At 46.1% G+C, this 24,475-nt stretch overlaps 1 protein-coding gene across 2 annotated transcripts in view; it reads left to right on the top strand.

Moving 5' to 3' along the window:
* Positions 1–10,790: 10,790 nt before the first annotated feature.
* Positions 10,791–24,475, top strand: part of FBXO21 (F-box protein 21) — a 36,871-nt gene continuing 23,186 nt past the window's right edge. For both annotated transcript variants that reach the window (XM_069496750.1, XM_069496749.1), the window contains exons 1-7: positions 10,791–11,029; positions 11,870–12,005; positions 13,888–13,982; positions 20,076–20,197; positions 22,719–22,865; positions 23,159–23,295; positions 24,284–24,420. In XM_069496750.1, coding sequence (XP_069352851.1) covers positions 10,791–11,029; positions 11,870–12,005; positions 13,888–13,982; positions 20,076–20,197; positions 22,719–22,865; positions 23,159–23,295; positions 24,284–24,420 — 1,013 coding nt within the window. The remainder of the gene's footprint in view (positions 11,030–11,869; positions 12,006–13,887; positions 13,983–20,075; positions 20,198–22,718; positions 22,866–23,158; positions 23,296–24,283; positions 24,421–24,475) is intronic.

The following is a 24,475-nucleotide window of genomic DNA, read 5'->3' as shown; positions in this document are numbered from 1 at the left end:
TTGGTGGGTCGTTGCCGTAACCAAGACTTAAGTGGGAACAGAAGCAGATATCACGATACGGGATCTTCCTGCCAAACACGCTTTCGGCAGCACCTGCTTTGGGCTTCCAAAGAGGTCGAGTTTTGCCCTAAGCCCAAAACAAGTGAGAGGTGTTCTGACCTTGACCCCGGGGGCAGACAGTCCTCCCAGGGTGGACAAGCCAGTCGCTGGGGCCCCTGAACCCCCACAGCATCGGCCCCCGGTGTAGCCTTTTCACTCAAGGCCTTAGGAGAACCATGGGCTCCAGACTGTTTGAAGCCAGCCATGCTTCCTGGTGTATTTCCATCACCAGCGTGTCGCTGTGCCCACCTCTCCCTCAAAGCCGTCTGTCTGCATCGGCAAGGTAGCCTGGGACTGCCAGCAGGTGCCAAGGAGAGAGAAACACTAGCCGAGCTTCCAGTATAACCCGTCTCTACTCCCTGTCTGTCCCCGACCCGTGTCAAGGCTCCTGCATCCAAACGTCCTGTTTGGCTGAAAAGTTAAAGACCAGGAGCTGGAATGGAGGAAACAGGTCTGAGAGGCTGAGGGAAGGGACCTGCCTCCTAGACAGACTCAACATAGATGTTCCCCACGAACGTGGATTTGACCTTGGGGGGCCGGACGCGGGCCTGGCCGCTCTCTCACACCCACCCCTCAATCCACAGCCAGTCCCTGCCTGGTGTCAAAAGGACCCCAAAAGAAAAGCTGCCTCTCCCCAAATGCCACCGTGTCCCCAACGTGAGGACCCAGGTACACTTTCACGCATGGCAAGCAGTGTCTGTTTTCTCTTAATGCTTGTCAAAGTGCAAGAGGGGTGGACGGGGGTCAATATGCCTTAGTCTGTGGATGAGTTTGTTTTGTCCTCGAATTTTGGAAGGTTCTGGACAAGCAGGCGCGTCTGTCTAGTCCCAGACACTATTAACGAGACGGCCCCGGCAGGCAGGACCGCTCGCTCTGCCTTAACTCACGGCTTCCTGGAGTCTTTTAGAAAATGACTTTAGGACATCAAAGTGCCCAGATTTGGCTCCTAAGCTCCAGGAGATGCTGGGCCGGGGTCTGTCAACCTCGGCACTGTTGGCATTTGGGGAAGGTAATCCTTTGTCGTGGGGGCTGTCCCGGGCACCGTCCAATGTTGAGCTGCAACCCTGGCCTCTACCCACTAGATGCCAGTAGCAGACCCTTGCCAATGGTGACAACCACACATGTCACCAGACGTTGCCCAGTGTCCCCGGGGGAGGGCGATACCCCCTCTCTTGGACTTCAGGACGTCTCGTGATAGATCCGGAGCAAGCCGGCAGAGCTTTCCTTAACCCTGTGGTTCTTTCCATGATCTGCCGCTGAGACTTGAAGGTGTCGCAGGGGACGGGGGAGTATGTTTTCACAAAGTCCCTGCCCAGCCAGAGGATGACGGTTTCATTTCGATCAGCTGCTACGTCCCTGGTGTTGGTTCCGGTGTTGCTTCTGACTAAGACCTGCCGGGGTCCGAGGCCACCACCCGCCCCATGCCCTGCCCTCCGCCTCTGCCGTTCTTGTTGTCGTGTTGTCCTTGTGACTGTAAAAGCCCCACTCGAGGCCGCGGTTTTCCAGAAAGCCCAGAGGGTGGCGCTGGGCACCCGGGTCATTTGCACTGTGGGTGTCCGTTCTGGGGTTGGGGAAGCTGGGACGGTGGGCAGAGCTTGTGTCGCCTCTCACCACACACACACACACACACACACACACACACACACACACGGTGTCAGAATCTCGGCCGTCCCCCTACCTCTGAGCTCTCGATGCTGCTAATCTCTGCCAAGTGTCCCGTGCTCCAGCACCTTCCTCAAGGACTGACGCCCGCCCCACGCTCTGCGAGGTTGTCCAGGCTGTGTTCGTCGCATGCTCTTCTGCTGTATAGCTCTCATCTTCTGATTTTATGGGATTCAACAAAAGTCTACTTATGCCTGTTTGCATTATGGTTCAAATATTAAAAAGTGGAATTCAACTTGGCTGGCTGCTGTCTTTTGTTGGATTTGCTTGGAGTGTCTTACGCCTTTGCCCACTGTCTCAGGTGCCCCCAGAAGGCAGCTCTGAGGCGGAGTTAGAAGGAAGCTGATAAGGGGGTGCTCTGGGGAAGGGGAGGGAGGGATAGAGGACGGGAGGGGAGGGAGGAGGTCTGTCTGCCCAGAGGCAAAGTCTGAGCTGCCATGTCGTCTCTAGGGAAGCTTCAGCCAATGCTGCAGGGACTTCTAAAGGTGACCTTTCAGAGGTGTCCAATTTGGGACTAGAAGGCCAGGTTTTGTACCCCCTCCATGAGTCCATCTTGGGCTGGGCAGCTCTCCCCAGTGGAAGCCACCCCCCACCCCAAGGGACAGACCTCTGAGGCACTCCCGAGGCTGGGGGAAGAGTTCTGGAGTCCAAGTTCAGGGTGAGGATCTGGGTGGCACAGCTGAGCATCCTCCCTGCCCTCCTCCCCATCGCCAAGGCCCCGGAGACACGGTACCACCTCCACGCTCCGCCTTCCTCCCTGTGCACGTGACCCCGAGGACCCTAACCCTAATTCCTAGCTGGCTTCCGACCCGGTTCCAAAAGGGAGAGACGTCAAAAGCGCTAAAACAGCAGACGAAGAGGCACTGATGTCAGATGCCTGCACGATTGGTCACCACAAAGGGAAAAACCGGGCAGGAAGTCGGGACGGGGGCCCAGGCTGGCTCACACCCTTCCAGACATTTGGATACTGTGGCCATTTTGACATTCACTCCTATTTCCTGATCATCCGACACAAGCCATTAGACATTCAGCTTTGTAAATTACCAAGTAACGAATCCAACATCGACCCCCCATCTGGACACACACACTCACCGTTCCTGACTCCTCTGCCCATCCCTGAGCCTCAGGCCTAAGTTCAAGTATGAGATGAAGGTCAGAGATGGGCCAGGAGTCAGGGAACCCTTCTCAGTGCCCTGCTCCCTGTGGTCCTACAAGAAATGTATTAGCTAATTAAAATAATGGCTGACAGTTACTAAAAGCCAGTCTTCACGAGAATGCTTTGACATGTTACTGTTTACTCTTCCCAATTTAGAGCTTGGGAAACTGAGGCACAAGGGGATCAGGCAGCTTGTGCAAGGTCTACGCAGCTAGTAAATGGGGATTTGAACCCAGGCTCAAGAACCTGCCTTCCTATCCACCACCCTATGCTTCCACTAAGACACCCAGACTGTCTTGGTTCAAATCCCGCCTTCTGCTGGGTGCAGTGGCGTGTCCCTGTAAACCCAGCAACTCGGGAGGCAAAGGCAGGGGGATCACTTGAGCCCAGGAGATCGTGCCACTGGAGAGAAGACCCTGTCTCTTAAAAACAAACAAAAGCACAAACAAATCCCGGCTCCTCCACTTGTTAACTGTGCTACTTTGGATAAAATACCCAACCTCTCTATACCTCCACTTCTTCACCATAAAATAGGCCATGATTGTTTCTACTTCATTGGTTTGTGATAGGCTTACATGGGTTAATAAATATGCAATGCTCTTAGGATAGGATAGGGTAGAATAGAATGGAACAGAATAGATAAATAAAGCCCCAGCTCTGGTTCTTTCCAACTTTCTCAGCTTTTTTCTCTTCTAGAGAAAAGTTCAAGCAGCCCATCTTGAAGCTTTTTGATACTAAGCACTGAGTTCCTCTGGCCTCTTCGGGCCACCTGCAGTCACAGGCGTTGCTTCTTTTAAAAACAAATTCCTGGGCATCTCCGCCACCTGTCCAGGGGAAGGCCCGGCCACCTTCACGATGAACCATCTCCCCACGTGATTCGTATCCACACTGGAGTTTTGACAGGCCCGGCCTCAGCGGCGGCTGGGGACAATTTAACATCATATGCATCCCAACTGGATGGCTTCTGTTCCCTGGCAACCAGGTGAAAAATCCAAATATGCAATGAAACAGAGCCTTCCCAAGCACAAATAGAAAGAAGAAGCAGGTGGGGAAAGAGGTAGGGTGGAGGGGAGGAGGATTGAAAATATTTTTTAAGTCACTATAGATCCATTTAGAACATGGGCTTCACAGTTACATAGTAAAAATGCATTTATTATTTTTTTTATCGTACCTGCCACAAAATCACCAAGGGAACAAAAACAGGGAAAGTATTTACAATCAGATGGAGTTCAACCCACATCACTAAAAGCAAATCACTTTAGTGATGGCCTCTAGAGGAAAATGAGATTAAGTTAATCAAATCGCAGAAGATTTTAGACACACGTAATTAGTAAAGTGATTAAAAAAACACACACGCAACTCACATTCTTTATATTGCTAGATTCGAGGTAAGGGGATACAGGGTGGGTGATCTCCTGGCCTCCTGTACCTGGGTTTGCTCCGCTGGAACTTGGAGTTGATGTGGGAAGCATCGCTCAGCTCCTTCCTAGTTTACTGCGCCCAGGAATTTTGAGATATGCAAGGCTGATAAGCTCCACTCTCTTCTTTCCTTCCATTCCTTGTCTTGCTCGTAGGGGTGGGAACACAGAAAGCAACTATGAAGTGTGAGAAAACCTCAGAGACATGCGACAAACCCAAGGTGTAGGATCTGTGGCATTAATTAAACATTTGCAGTGAGTCAGTTTCATCTTGAACACCTTGAAAAAAGTCACCGATGGAAATGCAGTTATGAGCAGGAAGCTGCTGGCAAAATCTGCAGGGAGAGAGAGAGACACCTGTTCCTTTTTCCTCCAAGCTGGTGGCATGGCCTTTCTTGGAAAGCACAGGCTGTCCCCAGATTGCCCTTCCTGAAACATCTCTTTCATCCCGCCACGCCTTTGCTCAAAGGCATTCGGTGGCACCGGGAATCAGAAGGGGGAGGGCCCAAGCCTTTGGCCAACCATCAGTTGCTCTGACCACAAGTGGCCCTTCTCTTCCACGGCTCCACCCAAACCTTCCCTTCTGGGCTGAGTCATTCACCCCGAGGGTTCTGAGCACAGCTTTTATGTTCCTTTTCGAGGGGCCTTTGCTTCTGCCACGTCCCCTACCTGGAAAGCGACCTTCCTCTCTTATCTCTGCTGATCTCATTTCTGTTGCTGAGGGTTCCATTCAAATGCCCCCTTTCCAGGTGCCTGCCTGTGGCCCTAGGCTATACTTCGTGTCTGTGCAAGTCACTTGGCACACAGGAGGTTTGCTGGACAGTAGTTGTCTCCGTGTGTGTGTGTGTGTGTGTGTGTGTGTGTGTGTAGCTGTATGTTTGGTCTGCCTCCGTGTGTTAGTTACGTATTGCCACAATCCTGCCGAGTTCGAGACCAGCACGGGCAACACAGCGAGAACCCATCTCTACAAAAAAAAAAAAAAAAAAAAAAAATTTTTAAATTAGCCAGGTGTGGTGGCGTGCACCTGTAGTCCCAGCTGCTTGGGAGGCTGAGGCAGGAGGATCATTTGAGCCCAGGAGTTCAAGGCTGCAGTGAGCTGTGATTGCACCACTGCATTCTAGCCTGGGTGACAGAGTGAGACCCTGTCTTTAAAAAAAAAAAAAAAAAATTAAAATTCAAAAAGGAGTGTGTTGATAGTGATAAGTAATAGTGAAGGAAAACAACAACAGGGGAAAGTGAGAGAGTTTAAATGGGGCGGCCCGGGGAGGCCTCAGCACTAATGTGACTCTCTGAGAGAGGCAGGGAGGGGGACACAGGACTCGCGTGCCTTGCTGGTGGGTTCCTGGGTCAGAAGTGTCTCTGCAGTGCAGCCTCAGTTACCCTAGCAGTACATTCAATAAGTACTCGAGCTAAATTGGACAGAAGTCCTGCTTTTATGGGAGGCTTCCATCTTATAGGAATAGATGTGTTTACCACGGAGCTGATGAAGCTTAACCTTGGGGTCCCTGGCTTAGAAAGACCCCTTCTTTTCCCATCCTACATAAACACTCTCCTGTGTACTTATGAGTTCATCCTTGTGTGTTCCTTTTCTAAAACAGGGCCTCCAAACAGCACAAGCTCCAGGCCCCACTAAGCCCGAATCTGCCCCAGCTGGTGGGTAAAGCCAGTGATCTCGGCCATGTGTGTATTATTACAATCTGGGCAGGGGGCGTCCTGTGAAGGCGAGAGACAGGAGAAGCTCACCTCGTCTGGGGGCCGCAGGTGTGTGTTTCTGCGGAAGAAAGCAGGCATGCAGGGGGAAAAGGGTCTGTATTAGCAAAGTCCCTCAGGTGGGTCGGGGGGATGCACCCGGAAATAAAAGAATGTGTTTATTTACTGCAAAGACAAGGAACACCATTGACAGTGTTGAGGGAGGTTGAAACGGTCTCCCTAGCTAGACTGGAAATTTCGTCACAGAGGGGTGTTGAAGCCCACCAGCCAGGGATAATCAGAAATACACCTGTGGGCCAACAAAGATAGGTGTGTTGGCTCACTGCGGTGAGGGGGAGCGCCCCCTAGGGGAAAGCCAGGGAACCGGGCAGCAAGGAGCCCACAGGGGCTTACTCTAGGATTTGGGTGATTTTAAGCAGGTACTGGGATCGTGCAGACCAGCTGGGTACAGTCAGGGAATAAGGGCAGTTCAGCAAGCCCGTTTTGTAGGCGAAATTCAAAAACTTGGAATTTTCCCCTTTGCCAAAAAGAAAAGAGATCCATTCCCTTCTTCCTTTCTTAGAGCATTTCCTTGGAAAATTTGGTGTTTGTAAATATATCCTCTGCCCCTTCGATATGGATGTAAATCTTTCTTGTGTCTGCTATTTTTTATGTCGTGGTGAGCTAGAATAGGAAATGCACTGTTTTAACCATCTTGAAGTGTGCCATTCAATGGCATTAAGCACATTCACAATGTTGTGTCACCATCACCACCATCTAGTTCCAGAACTTTCTCATCACCTGAAACAGAAACAATAACCCTCTGTTCCTCCCAAGCCCTAGTAACCTCTAATCGACACCCTGTCACTATGAATTTGCCTATTTACATGTTTCCTACAAGTGGGATCGGACCATATTTGCCCGTTTGTGTCTGGCTTCTTTCACTTAGTATAATGTCTCCAAGGTCCATCCACACTGGAGTGTGTGTCCTAGTTTCAGTCCTTTCTCTGGGCAAGTAACATGCCATCGCAGGTCTACGCCACATTTTGTCAACCTTTTCAAAGGCTAAAGGCTCTTCTTGCCAACATGACAACCCAGAAATATTTTTCTTAAGCGCCTGGGTTCTGTCTCTTTTGAAATGTAAATATCAGGGAAGACAGTGTCCCTATCTCCCTGTCATCAGGGGAATTGTGCCAAGCTGTGACCAGCTGCATCATCAGGCAGAAGTTTTATTATCCCTGCAGACACAGGCAATTGGCTAGCACAGTGGGTGCCCATTACAGGGTGAGTTTAGGATGAACTATGAAAGAATAGATCTAAACTGAAGTAGTCAGGTCCTCTTAATTAAGGACAAGTAACCATGAATCTTGAGAGTATATGTGAATTCATAACATAATGCTTGGCTCGGTATACAGAGTGGGATTTTGCTCCATCTTTGTAATCTCATTAGCAGATTACTCGTGATAAGCATCGCAGTCTGGTTTCATGTTTATTTCATAATAAAACTCTTCAACAGCCACGGGGAGGATTTTCTGGGTTGGCAGGAGATATTCTTTTTTTCCCAACAGTATCTTGGTCCTCTGTGATCAGAAGACAGGAAGAAAGCAGCAGGGCTGGGATGTCATTGACAAGAAAGCAATCATCTCTGCCTTATGCCTGACTGGTTGGAAACATTGTATCAAAATCTACCCACAGCCAAGGCTGATTTGCGTCTTCTCAGGGCCAGGCTAGGAGCAGGCGGAATGGCCACGGTGGGGACATGGATTAGAACAGTGACCAAGGAGACCGAGGTATAACAGGGAATAAAGATCGTGAGTTCCCTCCCGGGTAGGTTGAGTTTGAGGGGCCCAAGGGGAATGTTGGTGAGCAGGTGAGGTCAGACTGGATCTCAGAGGAGTGGGCAGGGCTGAAGAGAGAAATGTGGACATTGAAATCGGGTTTGGATCATCAATGGAGCTGTAGACAGGGGCGAGAAAGGGAACGATGGGGCCAGCTGAGCTGCAAGGTGCCCCAACATGTAAAGTTTCAGTGGCTGCAATGGGGACTAAGCAGGTGCAGTTCCAGAGACAGGAGGAGAACCAGGAGAGAGCGGAGCCGCAGGGGCCAAGGCAGCCAGCACTTCAAGAAGAAGCAGTCAACAGTAGCCACCGCTGGTAGAGGGACAGCAAGAACAAGGCCAGGAAACTTCCAGGAAATTTAGAGGCATCAGGTCCAACTCCATCCCAGATCATGACTCTAGTGACAGTAGCAGCAGCTGCAACAGCAGTGGTGTCACGGGCTAAATTACGTACCCCCAAATTCATATGTTGATGTCTTAATCCCTGGTACCCCACAATGTGACTGTATGTGGAGACAGGGCCTTTAAAGAGAAAATTAAGTTAACATAAATCACTAGGGTGGGCCCTAATATAACATGACTAGTGTCCTTATAGGAAGAGGCTAAGACACAGACACATACAGAGGGAAGATTTCGTGAAGACACAGAGATTAAGCCAAGGAGAGAGGACTCAGAAGAAATCAACCCTGCCCACCCCTCTTTTTTTTTTTTTTTTAAAGAGATGTGTCCACTCTGTTGCCCAGGCTGGAGTGCAGGGGTGCGATCACAGCTCACTGCAGCCTTGAACTCCTGGATTCAAGCAATCCTCCTGCCTCAGCCTCTGGAGTAGCTGGGCCTACAGGCATGCGCCACCATGCCCAACCCTGCCCTTGCTTTGATCTTAGACTTTTAGCCTCCAGAACGGTGAGAAAATAAGTTTCTGTCGTTTAAGCCACCCAGTCCGTAGCACTTTGTTTCGGCAGCCCTAGGAAACTATACAAGCAGTGGCGATATATAAAAACTATACACTTAAAAAAAAAAACATATTGAGGTGAAATTCACATGACATAAAATGAGCCATTTTAAAGCAAACAATTCAGTGGCATTTAGTATATTCCCAATGTTGCGCAACCACCACCTCTATCTAGTTGCAAAACATTTCCATCTCTCTAGAATAAAACCCGTATGCATTGAGCAGTTTCTCCCCATACCCCATAACACACTTTTATAGAGCACTTTCTCTGTGCCAGGCACTATTCTACACATTTCACAGGCATTTTTCCTTTAATTCTCACAACAGCCCCAGGAGGCAGGCGTTATCATTATTATTATCAGGTGAGAAACAGCCTCAGCAAGGCTGATTTGCTCTAGTCAAACAGGTGGTTAAGATGATTGCAATCAACAGATAATAACTGAGGATCTGCTACGTGTGGGGACTGTGTGAGTAACTAGGCATCCAGGGGTGATTCAGACACAGTCCTGGCCCTGAAGTCACTTCGGATCTAGTGGGAAAGATGCGCATTGAATAAATAGTTATAAACTGAGTAAGTGCGGAATGCTAGGAAGGAGCCCTATCTGATGCTGGTGCTGCGGTGAGGGAAGGGAGGGGGTCTGGAGCAGTTAAGCTGAGTCCTGGAGGAAGAGGAAGAGCAACTGGAAGAGGGAAGTACTGGCAGGAAGTGCATTTCAGGCAGCAGGAATAGTATACAAGTGAAGGCTGGAAGTGGGAGGAAAGGGAAGTCCAGCCTTGCTGGAAGCGTGCATGGCCAGTGGGAGAGAGTGGCAAGAAGAGGTGAGTTTGTCCCTTTGCAACAATGTTAGGGATTTCAGATTTATTTCTAAGAGCAATAGGGAGCCATAGATGGCTCAACACCATCCATTGAGAGTCACTTTACTAGTTCAACTCTCTCCAGGGCAGTTGGGAAGAGCACTTCCTTGCAGCCTCCATGTACTGACAATAGATCATTCTAAGCCTGATTGGACTTTGAGTTTGGGGGGACAAGAACACCATTTTTCTCACCTCTGTATTCCCTGGGCACACAACATGGAGCCTAGCACTGAACTGAATTTTAAAAATAAAAATAAAAGGTGCAGGCCCTGGAATACCCACTCACACCTGAGTAGTAACTCCTGCTTTAAGTGTTCAAAACCAGGCTCTAGTTCTTTTGTCTCTGTAGCTTTGAACCAGTCACTGCCACCTTAGGAGCCTTGTTTTCCTTATCTGTATAATGGGTAGCATTATGATACCTACTGTGGGAGACCAGAATATGCCTCCCCAGAGTATGAAAGACCGTGGAGCTGAAGACAGAGTAAAAAAGAGACTGATACAGGAGAGCTGTCTGCCCTCCCTCCATTAGCCTAAAAGCAGCACCTAGACGTGGGGGCTATTCCTACCCCCTACACTGTCACGGGGGATCGAATGAGGAGTCCTCTAAACATGTGGAGTGCTCGGCATCACACGTACTCCAGAGTATTATTTATTATTATCACTGCACATGGTTAAGAACACGGCCGAGCACAAGTCCAGCGGACCTGGACCAGGGATCCCGTGTAAGTCCCCTCACCTGCCCGAACCTCAGCTTCCCTGTCATTTGGAAAGAAGGACATGTTAATGGTTCCTAGGGTTATCGGGAAGATCCAAGGAGCTAACGCACAGGAAGAGCTCGGCACATACGAGAACATATACAATTTTTGTCCATTTTTAAAATGAACTAATTTTTTAAAAAATCAGGGCTGCTATTGCTGTCTCAGAACACAGGGCGCATTTATTTCCTCCCTTGGGCGGCGCTGCTATCCGCCCGGCCCCGGTCCGAGGGGGTGTGGCCCAGGGCGAGTGGGGGCGGGGCGATCGTTGGGTCCGCCTCCCCGAGGCGGGTGGGCGGGGCGAAGCGAGGCGCCCCGGCGCGCGCGCGCGCGCGCGCGCGCGGCGGCCCCCAGGTACGCGGACAAGATGGCGGCGGTAGCGGTCGACAGCGCGATGGAGGTGGTGCCGGCGCTGGCGGAGGAGGCCGCGCCCGAGGCGGGGGGCCTCAGCTGCCTGGTCAATCTGCCGGGCGAGGTGCTGGAGTACATCCTGTGCTGCAGCTCGCTGACGGCCGCCGACATCGGCCGCGTCTCCAGCACCTGCCGGCGGCTGCGCGAGCTGTGCCAGAGCAGCGGGAAGGTGTGGAAGGAGCAGTTCCGGGTGAGGTGAGCCAGCGGCCCCGCGCCCCTCGCGCTGCGCCCCCGGGGACCGGCCCGCCCGGCCCGAGCCGCCGCCCCCCGCGCTCCCCGCGGCCGCCCCGCACGCGGACCGCACCCCGGACCCCTTCCTGCGGACCGACAGACAAAGGCCTCCAGGCCGCCGACTGCCCGGCCCCGCGGGGCCACGCCGCGCGGACCCTCGGGTGCCCAAATGGCGCATCCCGGAGCGCCCAGCAGACGGGCCCTCCATAAAGGATGACGCGGGTGGCATCGCAGCCAACCCATTTTGCGCGCTTCTTTTGTGCCCGACTCTGTGCTAAAATGTTTACATGGATCCAGTGATGCGGTGATCTAGCGGGCGCAGCATCACCCGGTTGGTTGTGGACAGCACAGATTTCGGTGTGGACCCGGGATAAAAATCTGGCCCTGCATACTCCCGCTGTGACCTTGGGGGTAGCGACTTCCCATTTTTGATCCTCGTTCATCGACTTGGAGTGGTGATGACAATTAGACCTACCTTTACGGTGGTTATTAAATGAGATGATGTGTGGGAAGCACACCACCCAGGGCCCTGGCTTCTGGGAGGCGCACAATCAAAGTTCACTGTCATTGTCATCATTATTGTTGATGTTGTTACTACTGTCCCCATTTTATAGATGGGGAATGGAAACATAGCATTCATGTCACCATGCCAAGGTCACACTGTGAGTGCGTGCGTGCCGGGTGGGGATTTGAACTGGGTGCATCGCCAGGGCCCCTCTTTACCCCAGACTGTACTTCTGTCCCTGTTTTCCTAGGCTGCCTTCGAGTCTCTGTTAAGCTGAGGGGGTGTTTCTCTCCTTGTAGGTGGCCTTCCCTTATGAAACACTACAGCCCCACCGACTACGTCAATTGGTTGGAGGAGTATAAAGTTCGTCAAAAAGCTGGGTTAGAAGCCCGGAAGATTGTAGCCTCGTTCTCGAAGAGGTTCTTTTCCGAGCACGTAAGGATCTCTTTCTTGATGTGGCTGTGAGCTCTGGGAGTGCGTGTGTCTGGGTCTGTCGGCATTAGCTCATCCAGCTCGTTTTGATATTTCCCTTTTCAGTGCTCTCACAATCCCTTACTCACTCTCATGGCTGCAAGAGTCATTGTGTTCTTTTCCTCCTATCCGACAACATGAAGCCATTTGTCCCTGCCAGCTTTACTTTTCTAAAGCCAGAGAGAGAATGGGGGTGGGAGGGAGGAGGGAAGGACCGCAGCACAATGTAGGGGGTATCCAGAGCAGCCTTATTTCTCTTCAAGTGGGTCAAACCTATTTTTTGCAACCTCCACCCACATGATTTGGGAAATCATCAATGATTGAACACTATAAATTTCTCCCAGTCGTTTTCCCACAAGGGTTGACGAAATTAATGTGGCTCTTCTCTCTGGCTTTGCAGGTTCTACCCAGTAGTGAACTGCAATATTTGTTAAGGTAACAGAGGATTAAAAGCTACCTGTAAATCAGAATTATTACTCCTTCAAATAAAATTGTCTTGCATTCATTATCCCTGAAAAGTTGTTTTTTTGTTTTTTTTTTTTAATTGCAGAAATGCATGGTGGGTTTTGTTTTCTTTTTTCCCTTCCCCAAAATGTCTCACGGAAGTTTCTGTATCCACTCCTGATTCTGAACTTTTTGTAACTCTGGAAAATAGTCCACTGTAAGATTTTAAATTCCTCAAACTATCAGATATTTATTTCTGATTGGAGGTCTAGAAATAGAGCCAATCTGATTTATTTCACTGTTCTGTTTTGCTGAAGACTACATACAGTTTTCTAAGCACTCTTAGTTAATGGAGTTCATACATTTGAAATGTGTTCAAAGTTTTTCGAGTTTTGAAAGGGAAAATTTGAACTTTGGAAAAATTTGAACTTATTCCCTTATAAGGAATAAAAATAGACATTCCCTAGTGTAATTTATTTCTATAAATGTTTATTAATGTTAAAATAAACAAAATTTGTGCTCTACTTTGGGGAAGCCATGCCCCTGCTAAAAGCATTTGTTAATACTGGGTTAAGTGTGTTTGCACATACATATTTTGGCATTAGATGTGTTTGATGCAATTGGTTATGGGCTACTAGTTTGCAACCTCTGCTTCTAGTCCAGCTGGTTTTGTGTGCATTTTTAACAGTCTGTGCCTTTGTCTAATAATGATGGATTGTTGTGTTTTTTCCTTAGCTCCCTCTTTCACTGTACCACTGCTTAATTAGAAGTATGTCAAGGACTTTGAACACAGCAGGAGCATACTTAAGATTGATCTGTGGGTGGGCGATTGCTTTGGCTCGGGACCCTGTAGTCCTGTGTTCTCGACATGCACACAAGTTTACCTGAAATGTTCTGGCTACTTTGGAAAAGAAAAATGGGAGAAGTCATAGAATTTTAAACTGAGAGCATCTTAAAGCCCGCTGTGCCACCACCTCAATTTGCAGAGGAGAAAACATGCCCAGCAATTTAAAGGAGTTGCCTAACCCACTAGGCTTACCTCTCTGGCCCTCCTCTCCTAGTTGAGTATGACATAGACTATGTGAGATAGCTATTGTGAATTGTGAGATTTTGTAGTTCTAGTCCATGTTGTAGAGCTATTTTTCTTCACATTAGAATTCTTATCAGTTTCAGAAATTCCAATCTATGAAAACATAATTTACAAGTAACAACAAGATCTGAACAAATTATGTCTTCTTTCCATGTTCCTTTCCACCCCCAGAGAGTAGTGCAGGAGAGTGTAGAGTAGCTGTTACCGCTGTCCATATGAGTGGACGTCTTCGTTGCAGCTCAGGTTTGTGTGTGCACGTGACAGCTATAGTAATACTCATAACTGAGGCCTTCTTGTGTGTCTTCTTCATAGGTTCCTTGTAACGGCTTCAGTGACATTGAGAACCTTGAGGGACCAGAGATTTTTTTTGAGGATGAACTGGTGTGTATCCTAAATATGGAAGGAAGGTAAGCCGTAGCTTTAGCAGGAAATTTTTGTTTGGTCATTTTAATAACTCCAGAATAAATTGCTGTAATAGGTATGTAGCTGAACTCTGGAACATGAGTTTCCAGATATGTTTTCATGTCTTACCATAGTTATAGTTTTGAAAAGTTCTGTGTATATGAGGTAAATATACTGGAACAATTGATATATAAAGAAACCTTGCAAAAATCCTTTTGGAAATAAGAGGGAATTAATGTTTAGCACTACTATGTGTGTCAAACACTGTGCTCTTGGCACTTGTATCTGCATGTCATTTAGCAACCTTTTGGGAAAATAAATCATTCCTCCTTTATTATTAATGTTACCTCTCCACCTACCACTGCCAAATTTGTCTGCCATGAATTGAATCTTTTTATTTTTTAAAAATAATTTCTCAAGAGTATCTTAATTTAATGGATGATTTTTTTTATAGTTTCTGAATTTTGGTATAAAATAATCTTACTTTGGTCTTAAACATTGTAGGTATTTGGTTGTACCTTTCTTTTGTCTCCCAGTCAGAAAACTGTTACTTAGACGCTCTCCTGATTGAGAAGAGCCTGTTACCTCTTGGAGGTTGCTTAAAAGTTTTTCTGCCTTGTATTTTCTGCCGTGGAGGTTAATTTCTAGTTCACCTGAAAGATGACTTGGCTTCCAGCTTAACTTGCTCGTGGAAAAGATTTTCTGCTCTAAAAGTTCTGAAGACTTTCTAGTGATGGAAGATAAGAATGCTAGTTTAGCATCTTCCTTAAGAGAAATCGTTGTGAAATATCTCACAAACAAGGTGTAAAATCGTTGTGAAATATCTCACAAACAAGGTGTAAAATATTTTCGTTGTTGTTTCTTAAGGGGTTTTGGGAGAGAGAAATATCTATCAGTGGAACAACTGTGGGTAGAGGTAAGATGTGTCACTATTCTAGGCCTTGGATGAGTTCAGATGCAGAGGTCATTTTTCTGTTTCTATTTTGGTTTATCTATAAATGAATTGAAGTATGATCTAATAGTCAGTATTGTGCAGCCTTAAAAATAAAAGCTGACTTGTGTTTTTTATGCATGTACGTGTATACTTTTAAAAATACATATATGCGATCTCATTCCTACTTTATTGCTTGTTTTGATTTGAGGTTCAGTGCAGACTTTGTTTTTTCTTACTATGCTGTTTCCCGTTTCCACTCTGTTCCCTCCACTGACACTGGCCTTCCCTGCCCCCACTGCTGGAGTTGCCAGTGACAACCTAGGTTGTACCCTTCCATGCGAGTAGACCAGGCGGCAGTGCGACGGATGGGGCAGGGGGGAGCGGGATCATTATTTCATAAATTGGGATCACATAATAGGTATTTTTCTAAATTGTTTTCTCTCGTTCAACATTACTGTAGGGAAATCTATCCTAATCAACTGGTAAAAAATCAAATTCACTTTTGTTAATGGCTACCTACTATTTTGTTGTATAGTACATAATTTATTTAACCATTCTCCTATTGATGGGCAACCACTTTCTTTTCCATTTTGTATCACTGTGAAGAGAGATGTTTCTAGTAGTTTCATTTCTAAGCAGTAGAGTCCTGGGAATGGATTTCCTGGGTCAGATTATGGGATGTTATTGAAAAATATAATATTCAACTATCTTTCAATGACAAGACTTACTATCACAAAAAATGTCAGTTCTCCTAAAATTAATATATAAACTTAATGCCATTCCAATTCAAAGCCAAACAAGATTTTTTGGAAGTAGGAAGGGTTGTGTTCTTTCGTTTTTTTCCTTTTATTTGCGTAATATTGTCATAAAACATATACAGAAGACTAAATTCACAAGAAGAGCCAGAAAAAAAATTTTTTTTAAATAATCACCATGGCAAACTTGCATCACTAGATATTAGGACATATTATAAAGCTACTTGTAATCAAAACAATGCAGTATTTATGTTAAAATAGATAGTCGCATCAGTGGCAGAGTAAGAAAACCTTCCAATTCACTATTCAAAGAAATGTTCAGTAAAATAACAATGAAATAATGCTTTTCTTATCAGATTGGCAAAAGACTGAAAATGCATAGCCAATGCAGAAGTACATTGTTACAGTCTTTTTAGAAATAAATATAAATATTCTCTTGGCCTGACACATATATTTTGAGCCTAAAATAGGATTGTTTTTAAATGATGGGGAATACACCATATTTTAAAATATTTTGGGATGCCAGTTTTTTTGGAGAACCCTCTTTGTATTCATTCCTGACAAATGCTTGTGGTTTGGATATGGAAAGCATAAGAAGGAAGAACCTTAGTTTCCATAAATACTAAGGTATCAATCTCTGGGGATTTTAAAACAGTTTGCATTTATGTTGTTCTATGTGGTCTTAAAAAAGAATGCATCCTACAAATAAGTATTTGGAACAACATATTACAAAGGCACATACTGTACCTGAGAAAATAGACCCAGAATGACTGAGACATATTTTAGTAAAATTACAGAATTTTAAAGACAGAAAAGTCCTTTGGGGATCCAGGTAAAAAAGATGAAGTCATTTATAAGGAAGAAAAAGTCAGAATATCATCAGACTTTCAGCAAATTGTTGAAATTGCTTTGTGCCGGGGGCAGGGGGAGAGCATATTTAAGATACTCTAGGATCTAAAGAAAATGTCAGCCAAGGATTTTTGTATCCAGCCAAACTGATTTGCAGATGAACTTATCAACTTGTAAGAACTAGGCGACTTTTCAGCCCTTTGTGACAAATCTAGAAAATGAGCCTTAAACAATAAAAAAAACAGAGAGATACAGACATAAGGAGTGGCGATGAGCATTAAATACGTATTTATTCATAAAACTAAATCCAAATGAGTGTCACAGGGGAGAAAGTATTGCATATGTAATTGCCATAAGCCCGGTCAGCGTGGATACAGTGCGTCTGTTTAAAAAAAAAGAATAGACAGTTGGGGAGAACATTTAGCTGTCAAATATTTAGCTGTTCTCAGTAATCATAAAAGTGATGAGAGTATTAGTCTTAATCTGTGGCTGGTGTGTGTGTATGTAATGAATAATTACATGATATTCTAATTCTAGCATCCCTGGTATCCTGGAGAAGAATTCTCCTAGAATAAAGAACATATAGGTATAAGATAGAAGAAGGTCAAAGCCATATACTTCTGAATTTGAAGTGTCAGTATGAACTCGTGAGATAGTTTATATTCAGATACATACAGGTATATGTAGGTGTGTATGTGTATGTACACACATGCACACACACTAAACTCCCTGAAAAGGTCTAGAAACAATAAACAACCCAGTAGAAATGATCTTCCCTGGTGTACAGATTGTGATCTTGATATAACATTTTCCACCAAAAGAAGCTAGGGTTTTTGGAGAAATGACTGATTTTAGGTCTAGTGCAGGAAATTTAAAAGATGAACCTGGAGCATCTTGGAAGCCTAGAACCAGATAGCAAGAATCCTGACAATACTCAATGTCAAAAACATTCAAGGGCCAACATGAAGAGGCTTCCATTGGCCAAAGATGTGACAATTTGAACATCAATGTGGATAATAACCGGAATGGATTGAAACGCATCAAGTATGTTTAGCTCCATGGGTTCATAATAATGCTTAAAAATAACGGTTAATTGGTGACCTTTGGAGGATAATAGGAACCCAACTCATTAGTTTGAGAAATTATAAATGAAAGATATGAGCATTTATCCTGCCTTTCCTATATACTTTACCATTGGGGGATCAAACACTAGATATGGGAAGTTTTTCTTATAGCAGAATTCCAGCTAATAAATGAAGGAATGGTTGAATTAGAATGTCACCACTTTGTGACGTCTAACGAACTAACACATCAGTGTGTTGGGTGCACTTGCTGCTAACCTCCCAAAAGAGACAGCCGGGCATTACTGCTTCCTCATGGAAGAATGCATTACCTCATGTGAAGTTGTCTTGCCAAGTAAAGGGAATCTGAATCTGATCAAGCCTCTATATCGAATTTGTAGGAGATTCAGAAGACAGAAGACCATGTTAAATTGCATCACGTGGATGCAATCAGAAAATTCCAGACTATGGGAAACTACAGGTCAAACAACCTGACTTCTTCAACAAATAAAATGCAAGGAGGAAGGAAAAATGGAGGGGGAGCTTGTAGATTAAGAAATTTAAAAGACAAAAACAGACTAGAATGTTGAGGGATGCACATTTGGTGGTAATACTATAGAGAAAAGGAAGTGATGACCATAGAAGTGTGGATTGTGATTATTTATTTATTAAGTAAAGATGGGGTCTTGCTGTGTTGCCCAGGCTGGTCATGAACTCCTGGCCTCAAGCGATCCTCCCACCTCGGCCTCCCAAAGTGCTCTGGTTACAGGCCTGAGCCACTGCTCCTGGCCTGGATTGTGAACATAGTTGAAGGGGAAGGAGGAGGTTCCCCATGGAGGTTCTTGGTGTGTCCACAGAGTTCTGTTTCCTGGCTGGAGTGGCGGATCCAAGAGTGTTTGCCTTATAATGATTCATTAAGCTACCCATTTGTTTCATGTGATTTTCTAGATTATTGTACTTCACAACTCAAAGATTAAAAAGTGGATAAAACATAGATAACTCTGCTGATTTTCATTTACCTTCCTCAAGATTGGCGAGTTACTCGTTTCTTCATGAACTTTAATCACCGTCTCTTTCCTGCTTCTTACAATCCCTGCGTATGTTGGGGAGGTCTAAGGAAGAATTTTATTCATTCAACAAGTTGTATTGAGCATCTGCTGTGTGCCAGAGACTCTTCCAGGCACGGGGGATACAGCAGTGAACAACACACAAGGGAATTCTTGCCTTGTTTACACCGTAGTAGGGGAGATGGGCACTGAAACATAAGTGAGATACTTACTATGTTAGAAATGAGAAGCGCTAGAGAGAAGTATTAATCAGGCAAGAGGGCAAGGGACTGGCGGGAGATGCTGTTTTAAATAGGGTAGGGGGCCTTACTCAACGGGACACTTGAGTCAGAACCCAGGTGGAGGTGGGAGAACAGACTACAGATCTCCAGGGGGAGAATGTTCTGGTCAGAAGGAACAGAGAGTGCTAAGGCGAGCACCAGCCAGGCATGGTAAAGGAACGGCAGGGACGCCAGTGTGCCTAGGTGGCTGGACTGGGGGAAGTGGTAGGAATCGAGGTCAGAGAGCTAATGGGGCGAGAGTTTAAGAGACCTTTTAGTTTCTCATTAGGACTTGGGCTTTTACTTTGAGCATGGGGGGCTGGGGAGGTGGGAGCCCCTGGGGAACTTGGGGTCGGGGATGGTGGTCATAGGACTGAACATTTAACTGGAGCGTGCTGGCTGCTGAGTGGAGGACAGGGTTTGGAGCAGGAAGCTCAGTTGGGAGGATGTTGCTGTAACACAGAAGGTGATGGCAGCTTGGATGAGTGAGTGAGAAGTATTCACATTTAAATACATTTTGAAGATGGAACCCATTGGCTGGTGGGTTGAATGCGGTTTGTGAGAAAGCCTCGCTGGATGGTGGAGTCGCCTTTATCTGAGGTGAGGGTGACTGTGGGAGGGTGAGGTTTCAGGTGCTCAGTGCTGTCCAGGTGGGGATGTGACGTAGACGGGCGGTAGTGGCTGGACGTGCAGGTCTGGAGTTGAAGGGAGAAAGCTGTTCTGTGGAATAAAGTGGGGGCTGTCAGTGTGTTGACGTGTGAGACCGTGAGCCTGGATGGGCTCACCATGGCCGTGAGCGCAGACCCTGAGTGCCCCAAGGCAGAGGGACACCAAAGGGTTCCACATGCCTCCCTGTCCCCTTGAAGCTCAGCTCAGCTCGCTTTTCAGGCTGGTCTTCCATTTTCCTGTTACCAAAGATACAGGCAAGCAAATCTGAAGCCAAACAGATAACTGTTTTCTCAAATTTCAGCAAAATTGATTTAGTGTTACATTACAAAAAGTCCTAAACTGTGCTCCCTGCTTCCATGATAATAAGTAAGTACGGTAAGACCGTGAGCTAATTTTATTTTTCTTGCTAAGTACAGTACATGGCATGATGAGTGTAAAGCAAAAAACAGGTAATTGAAAGTTTTCGAATCTTAATACTTATCAACTTGTTTGTTTGTTTCCAGAAAAGCTTTGACTTGGAAATACTACGCCAAAAAAATTCTTTACTACCTGCGGCAGCAGAAAATTTTAAATAATCTTAAGGCTTTTCTTCAGCAGCCCGATGATTACGAATCATATCTTGAAGGTGGGTCTTTTCCCGTCCATGCACGTGGACAGTGGTATCTCAGTAGGTAGCCAGGCCGCAGCGGGAACTGTCCCTGGTGGTAAAGGAGTGGAAGGTAAACCATGGTGCGTGGGCTTCTGCAGGTTGGAGTATATGTTCTGACCGATAAAGTAGGCAAAACTATGAAATTCAGAGCTAAGATATTGTCAAAATCAGCTAAAGAGATAGTGTTTTTAAAGGTGCATCGTGGGTTCAAAGTATGAGATTGATATATTAGTAATGAGGTAAATTCCCTGTTTTTCTATGCTGTAAAGCATCATTTCCAAATCAGAAAGACATAAAATCAGTTTTGTCTCCACGTGACCTTGAGCACATCTCTTAACCTCTCCGGTTGCAGTTTATTGAGGACAGAATGTCCTTGTGCATCAGCGAGTCTGTTTGTCCATAATAAGAAGTGGGGAGAAAGAAGTTGAGTGGACAGGCAAGATAAAAGGAATAACTTTGTTCTTCCTCAGTTGAACAGGAACAAAATGTGACTTGATTTTTTTTTTTTTTTTAACTATTTTTAATTCCTACGATAGTACACAAACACTCCCATCAGTTCTGGTTATGAACACAGATATGATCATTTACTTGCATTCCCTATTTGCGATGATTTACCAGATTCGGTGATTTTTTTTTTTTCCCCTCTTTCTAATGTGTCTTATTGTCATGTTGTCCCCATACTGTTACTGTTCTCTTGCTGGCTGTGGCCGCCTGTCCCAGCAACAGCTGTCTAAGGAATCCTTGCTTTCATGAGCATCACCCCGTCCTGCCCTCAAGTCGGCCAAGCTGTCAGTGCCTGTCCAGCCCGAAACCCAGCCTCTCCTTGCTCCATGTGAAACCTGCAATGTGGACATCGGATTCCCGTTTTTTGTTAAACCTCTGCCTGCTTTTCAGTGCCCTCCGCAATCCTGTCCTCCCCGCTAACTCCAGGCCTTTGCCCCTTGCACTCCAGAATGTCCCATTTGCTCCAGCCAGGCCACCGTCCACACTGGCACCCTACACACGCACCTGGCTTCACTTCCTCATTTGTGGTACCTGTCTTCCTCACGGTTCTCTCTTGAAAGTTCAGCCGAAGCGTGACTTCCATTGAGTTTCGACTGCTTCTTGCAGATTTTCCTGGCCGCAGAGCTATACCACAGGAGCATTGAATAGTGAACTGCCTTGCATCGTTTCTGTTTCCTGTGTATGCATTTTTCTCCAGCTAGTCCCTATGTTTCTTATGTTCCTGGTCCTCGTGTTAGGATCACTGTATGCCCCACAGTGCCTAGTGCGGATGCTAGTTGATTATAGGAAAGTCCAGTATCAAAAACGAAATGAAAAATCTGTTTTAGTGGATTAAAATAAAATATCCTTACCACCCCAGAATACTCCCATATGTGCACTGGAGTTGAGAGTCATCCTATCTTCTGTTTGTTTCAGCTTTATTTTCTGTGGCTTATGTATGAAAACAAATACTTCCTTCTCATTTTCCAAATGTGAAGCTATAATTTTCAAACAGCCCATCCAAACCAGTGGCGCTGGAAAGCCATTGAAGGTTTCTGAGTAGTTGAGCGAATGGAAGTTGGCTCCAGGGTTTTGATCGTTGCTGCCTGACTACAACAGTGCCAGTGCCACTGGAGAAATGTGGGAACCGTAGCGTTAGGGTGCAGTGGACTTTAAGAAGCGCAGCACCAGCTCCTGTGGCTTGCAGGTGGGGCCCGCGGGGGCTCGGGAGGGGGAGCCAGCCCTCAGCAGTCGGTCTCCCAACATGCCTCACCTGCTGTCAGCTCCCTGGGGTGTTGGCAGGGGAGTCAGCATCCTGAGCTGGTCTGAGAGCTCTTACATTGAATATGACTCAAGGGCTTTTCGAGTGAAAATGTCCCATACCCTAATGATGAAGCTAGCCCTTCAGGCCGTGGTTAAAATTTAGCTAAGGCTGTGAAGAATAGTGACTTTGAGAGACTGTCTGCAACTTCCCCGGTTATGTCACTTGAAAGTAGGCTTATCTCCAGAGTCCATTTGCTCTTCACCCCTGAGAGGTGTAATTTGTTGAAATGGCCTGTCTGTCACTGAGGGCTTTCAACATTTTTTTTAAATAAAGGAGCTGTCTTACACCATTAAGTTTCCAGAGTTGGATTTTGAACCAATAAGAGATTCAGAGAGGGAGAGAAAAGTAACTTGAAAAGATCTCCTTTATGGCATTTCTTTCTTTTTTGTAATAGAATGTGGGACTGTGCCACATATCACGCAGGGTTGTTTTTTTTTTTTTGCCATGAGTCCGCGACCTCTGAGAGGTTTGGTTTATTAAAAAAAAAAAAAAAAAGTGAAGTGTAAGCTCCATTGTTACAAAAACGTTTATTATTTCTTCTCAGTGCATTAGCAGGAGGCCTGGCAGCCAAGATACGAAGCTTATCTAGTGGGATGGCATAGAGAGCCCCGGTTGTGTGGGGTAAAAGAGCAAACTAATAAGAACAGGGTAAAAATAAGAATTTATTCTGTAATTCTTGTTCATTTTCAGGTGCTGTGTATATTGACCAGTACTGCAATCCTCTCTCGGACATCAGCCTCAAAGACATCCAGGCCCAGATTGACAGCATCGTGGAGCTTGTTTGCAAAACCCTCCGGGGCATCAACAGTCGCCACCCCAGCTTGGCCTTCAAGGCAGGTGTGGCATTGCTTTGGATCCAGCCGTATTTGCAAAAGAAAACCTAGAGGAGTTGGTTAATCGGGGAGATTTGTTAGTGTGCTCCCATTATGTCATAAAAAGTGAGAAACAACACAACCACATGTTCACCGGGACATGTAAAACACTTTAAATACCTGCCCTCCTCTCCCTAGATTGGCAACACTTGATGGGTACCTTAGGCCGTTTCCTGTGTCTGCCTGTTGGGGGTTGTGTCAGGCACTAGTCACAACCTTGTTTGTGCTTGTGTCCCAGACTAGATCTCTGTGTTTCAGGTGAATCTTCCATGGTCATGGAAATAGAACTCCAGAGCCAGGTGCTGGATGCCATGAACTATGTCCTTTATGACCAGCTGAAGTTCAAAGGGAATCGAATGGATTACTATAATGCCCTAAACTTATATATGCACCAGGTAAATACGGGTATAGTCAAATACATATTTTAACAAGCTCATCTCTGCTAGACTACATTTCTTGAGGCCAAGTACCATGTCTTTTCCATCTCTGAATGTCCGGTGAAACTCATTTCCCTCTCCTGTAAGGATCTTGCTGTGGCTCTTATCTGTGTCACCATGGAGTGTCCTTTGTATGCAAACGCTTGAGGTAAATTTGACTAGACACAGGCGTCTGTCTAACTCAGTTTGGTCAGCGTGTGTCTTGTGAACACTAAGCTGTGGCACTCATCAGGGCCCTCCTTCTGCACTGGCTCTGGGCAGGTTGGGGGACCCTGTGGGCCAGCGGCGTGACGCTTACGCAACTTCAGTATTTGTTTCTTATTCGCCTCCTGCCTGGCCCCATTTTCATATCTGCTTTATTGCTTTATCTGCTGCTTCCATTTGATTTTGTTACATCGTACACACTTTTCCTTGAAATGGTCTTAAATTCTTTCTGGAAGAAGGAGGGACTAAATCAGGGGTTGGCAAACTCTTTTTGTACAGGGCCAGGCGGTAAAGTATCTCAGCTTTGCGGACCATATGGTCTCTGTCTTTAACTCTCGGGTTCTGCCATTGTAGTGTGAAAGGAGGCACAGACAATACAAAAACAAATGAGTGGGGCTGTGTTCCAGAGAAACTTTATATATGGACATCGAAATTTGAATTTCATGTAATTTTCATGTCTCACAAAATAGTATTCTTTTGAATGTTTTCTCAAACGTTAAAAAATGTAAAGGCTCTTCTTACGCAGGCTGTACAAAAATGGTTGGTGGACTGGATTTGGCCCACGGGCTGTGGTTTGCTGACCCCTGCTCTAAATAGGTGAAATGTTCATCCACCTAGGCGTCAAGAACAAGCAATCATACCTGATGCACAGTAGGTTCCTAATGAGAACCTTTATTGAGAGAATGAGAATGTGTAGTTCATCTTGGTGCATCGAGAACCGAAAGCATTTTTTCTCCTTTAGGTTTTGATCCGCAGAACAGGGATCCCAATCAGCATGTCTCTGCTCTATTTGACAATTGCCCGGCAGTTGGGAGTCCCACTGGAACCTGTCAACTTCCCAAGTCACTTCTTATTACGGTGGTGCCAAGGTGCAGAAGGGTAAGCCGGCTATGACACGTCGTATTGGTCCTGAAGGTTCAGTCCCACTGTGCCG

Source organism: Eulemur rufifrons, chromosome 21 (genome assembly GCF_041146395.1).
Source record: "Eulemur rufifrons isolate Redbay chromosome 21, OSU_ERuf_1, whole genome shotgun sequence".
NCBI lineage: Eukaryota > Metazoa > Chordata > Mammalia > Primates > Lemuridae > Eulemur > Eulemur rufifrons.
This window is presented reverse-complemented; position numbering and strand designations above follow the sequence as displayed.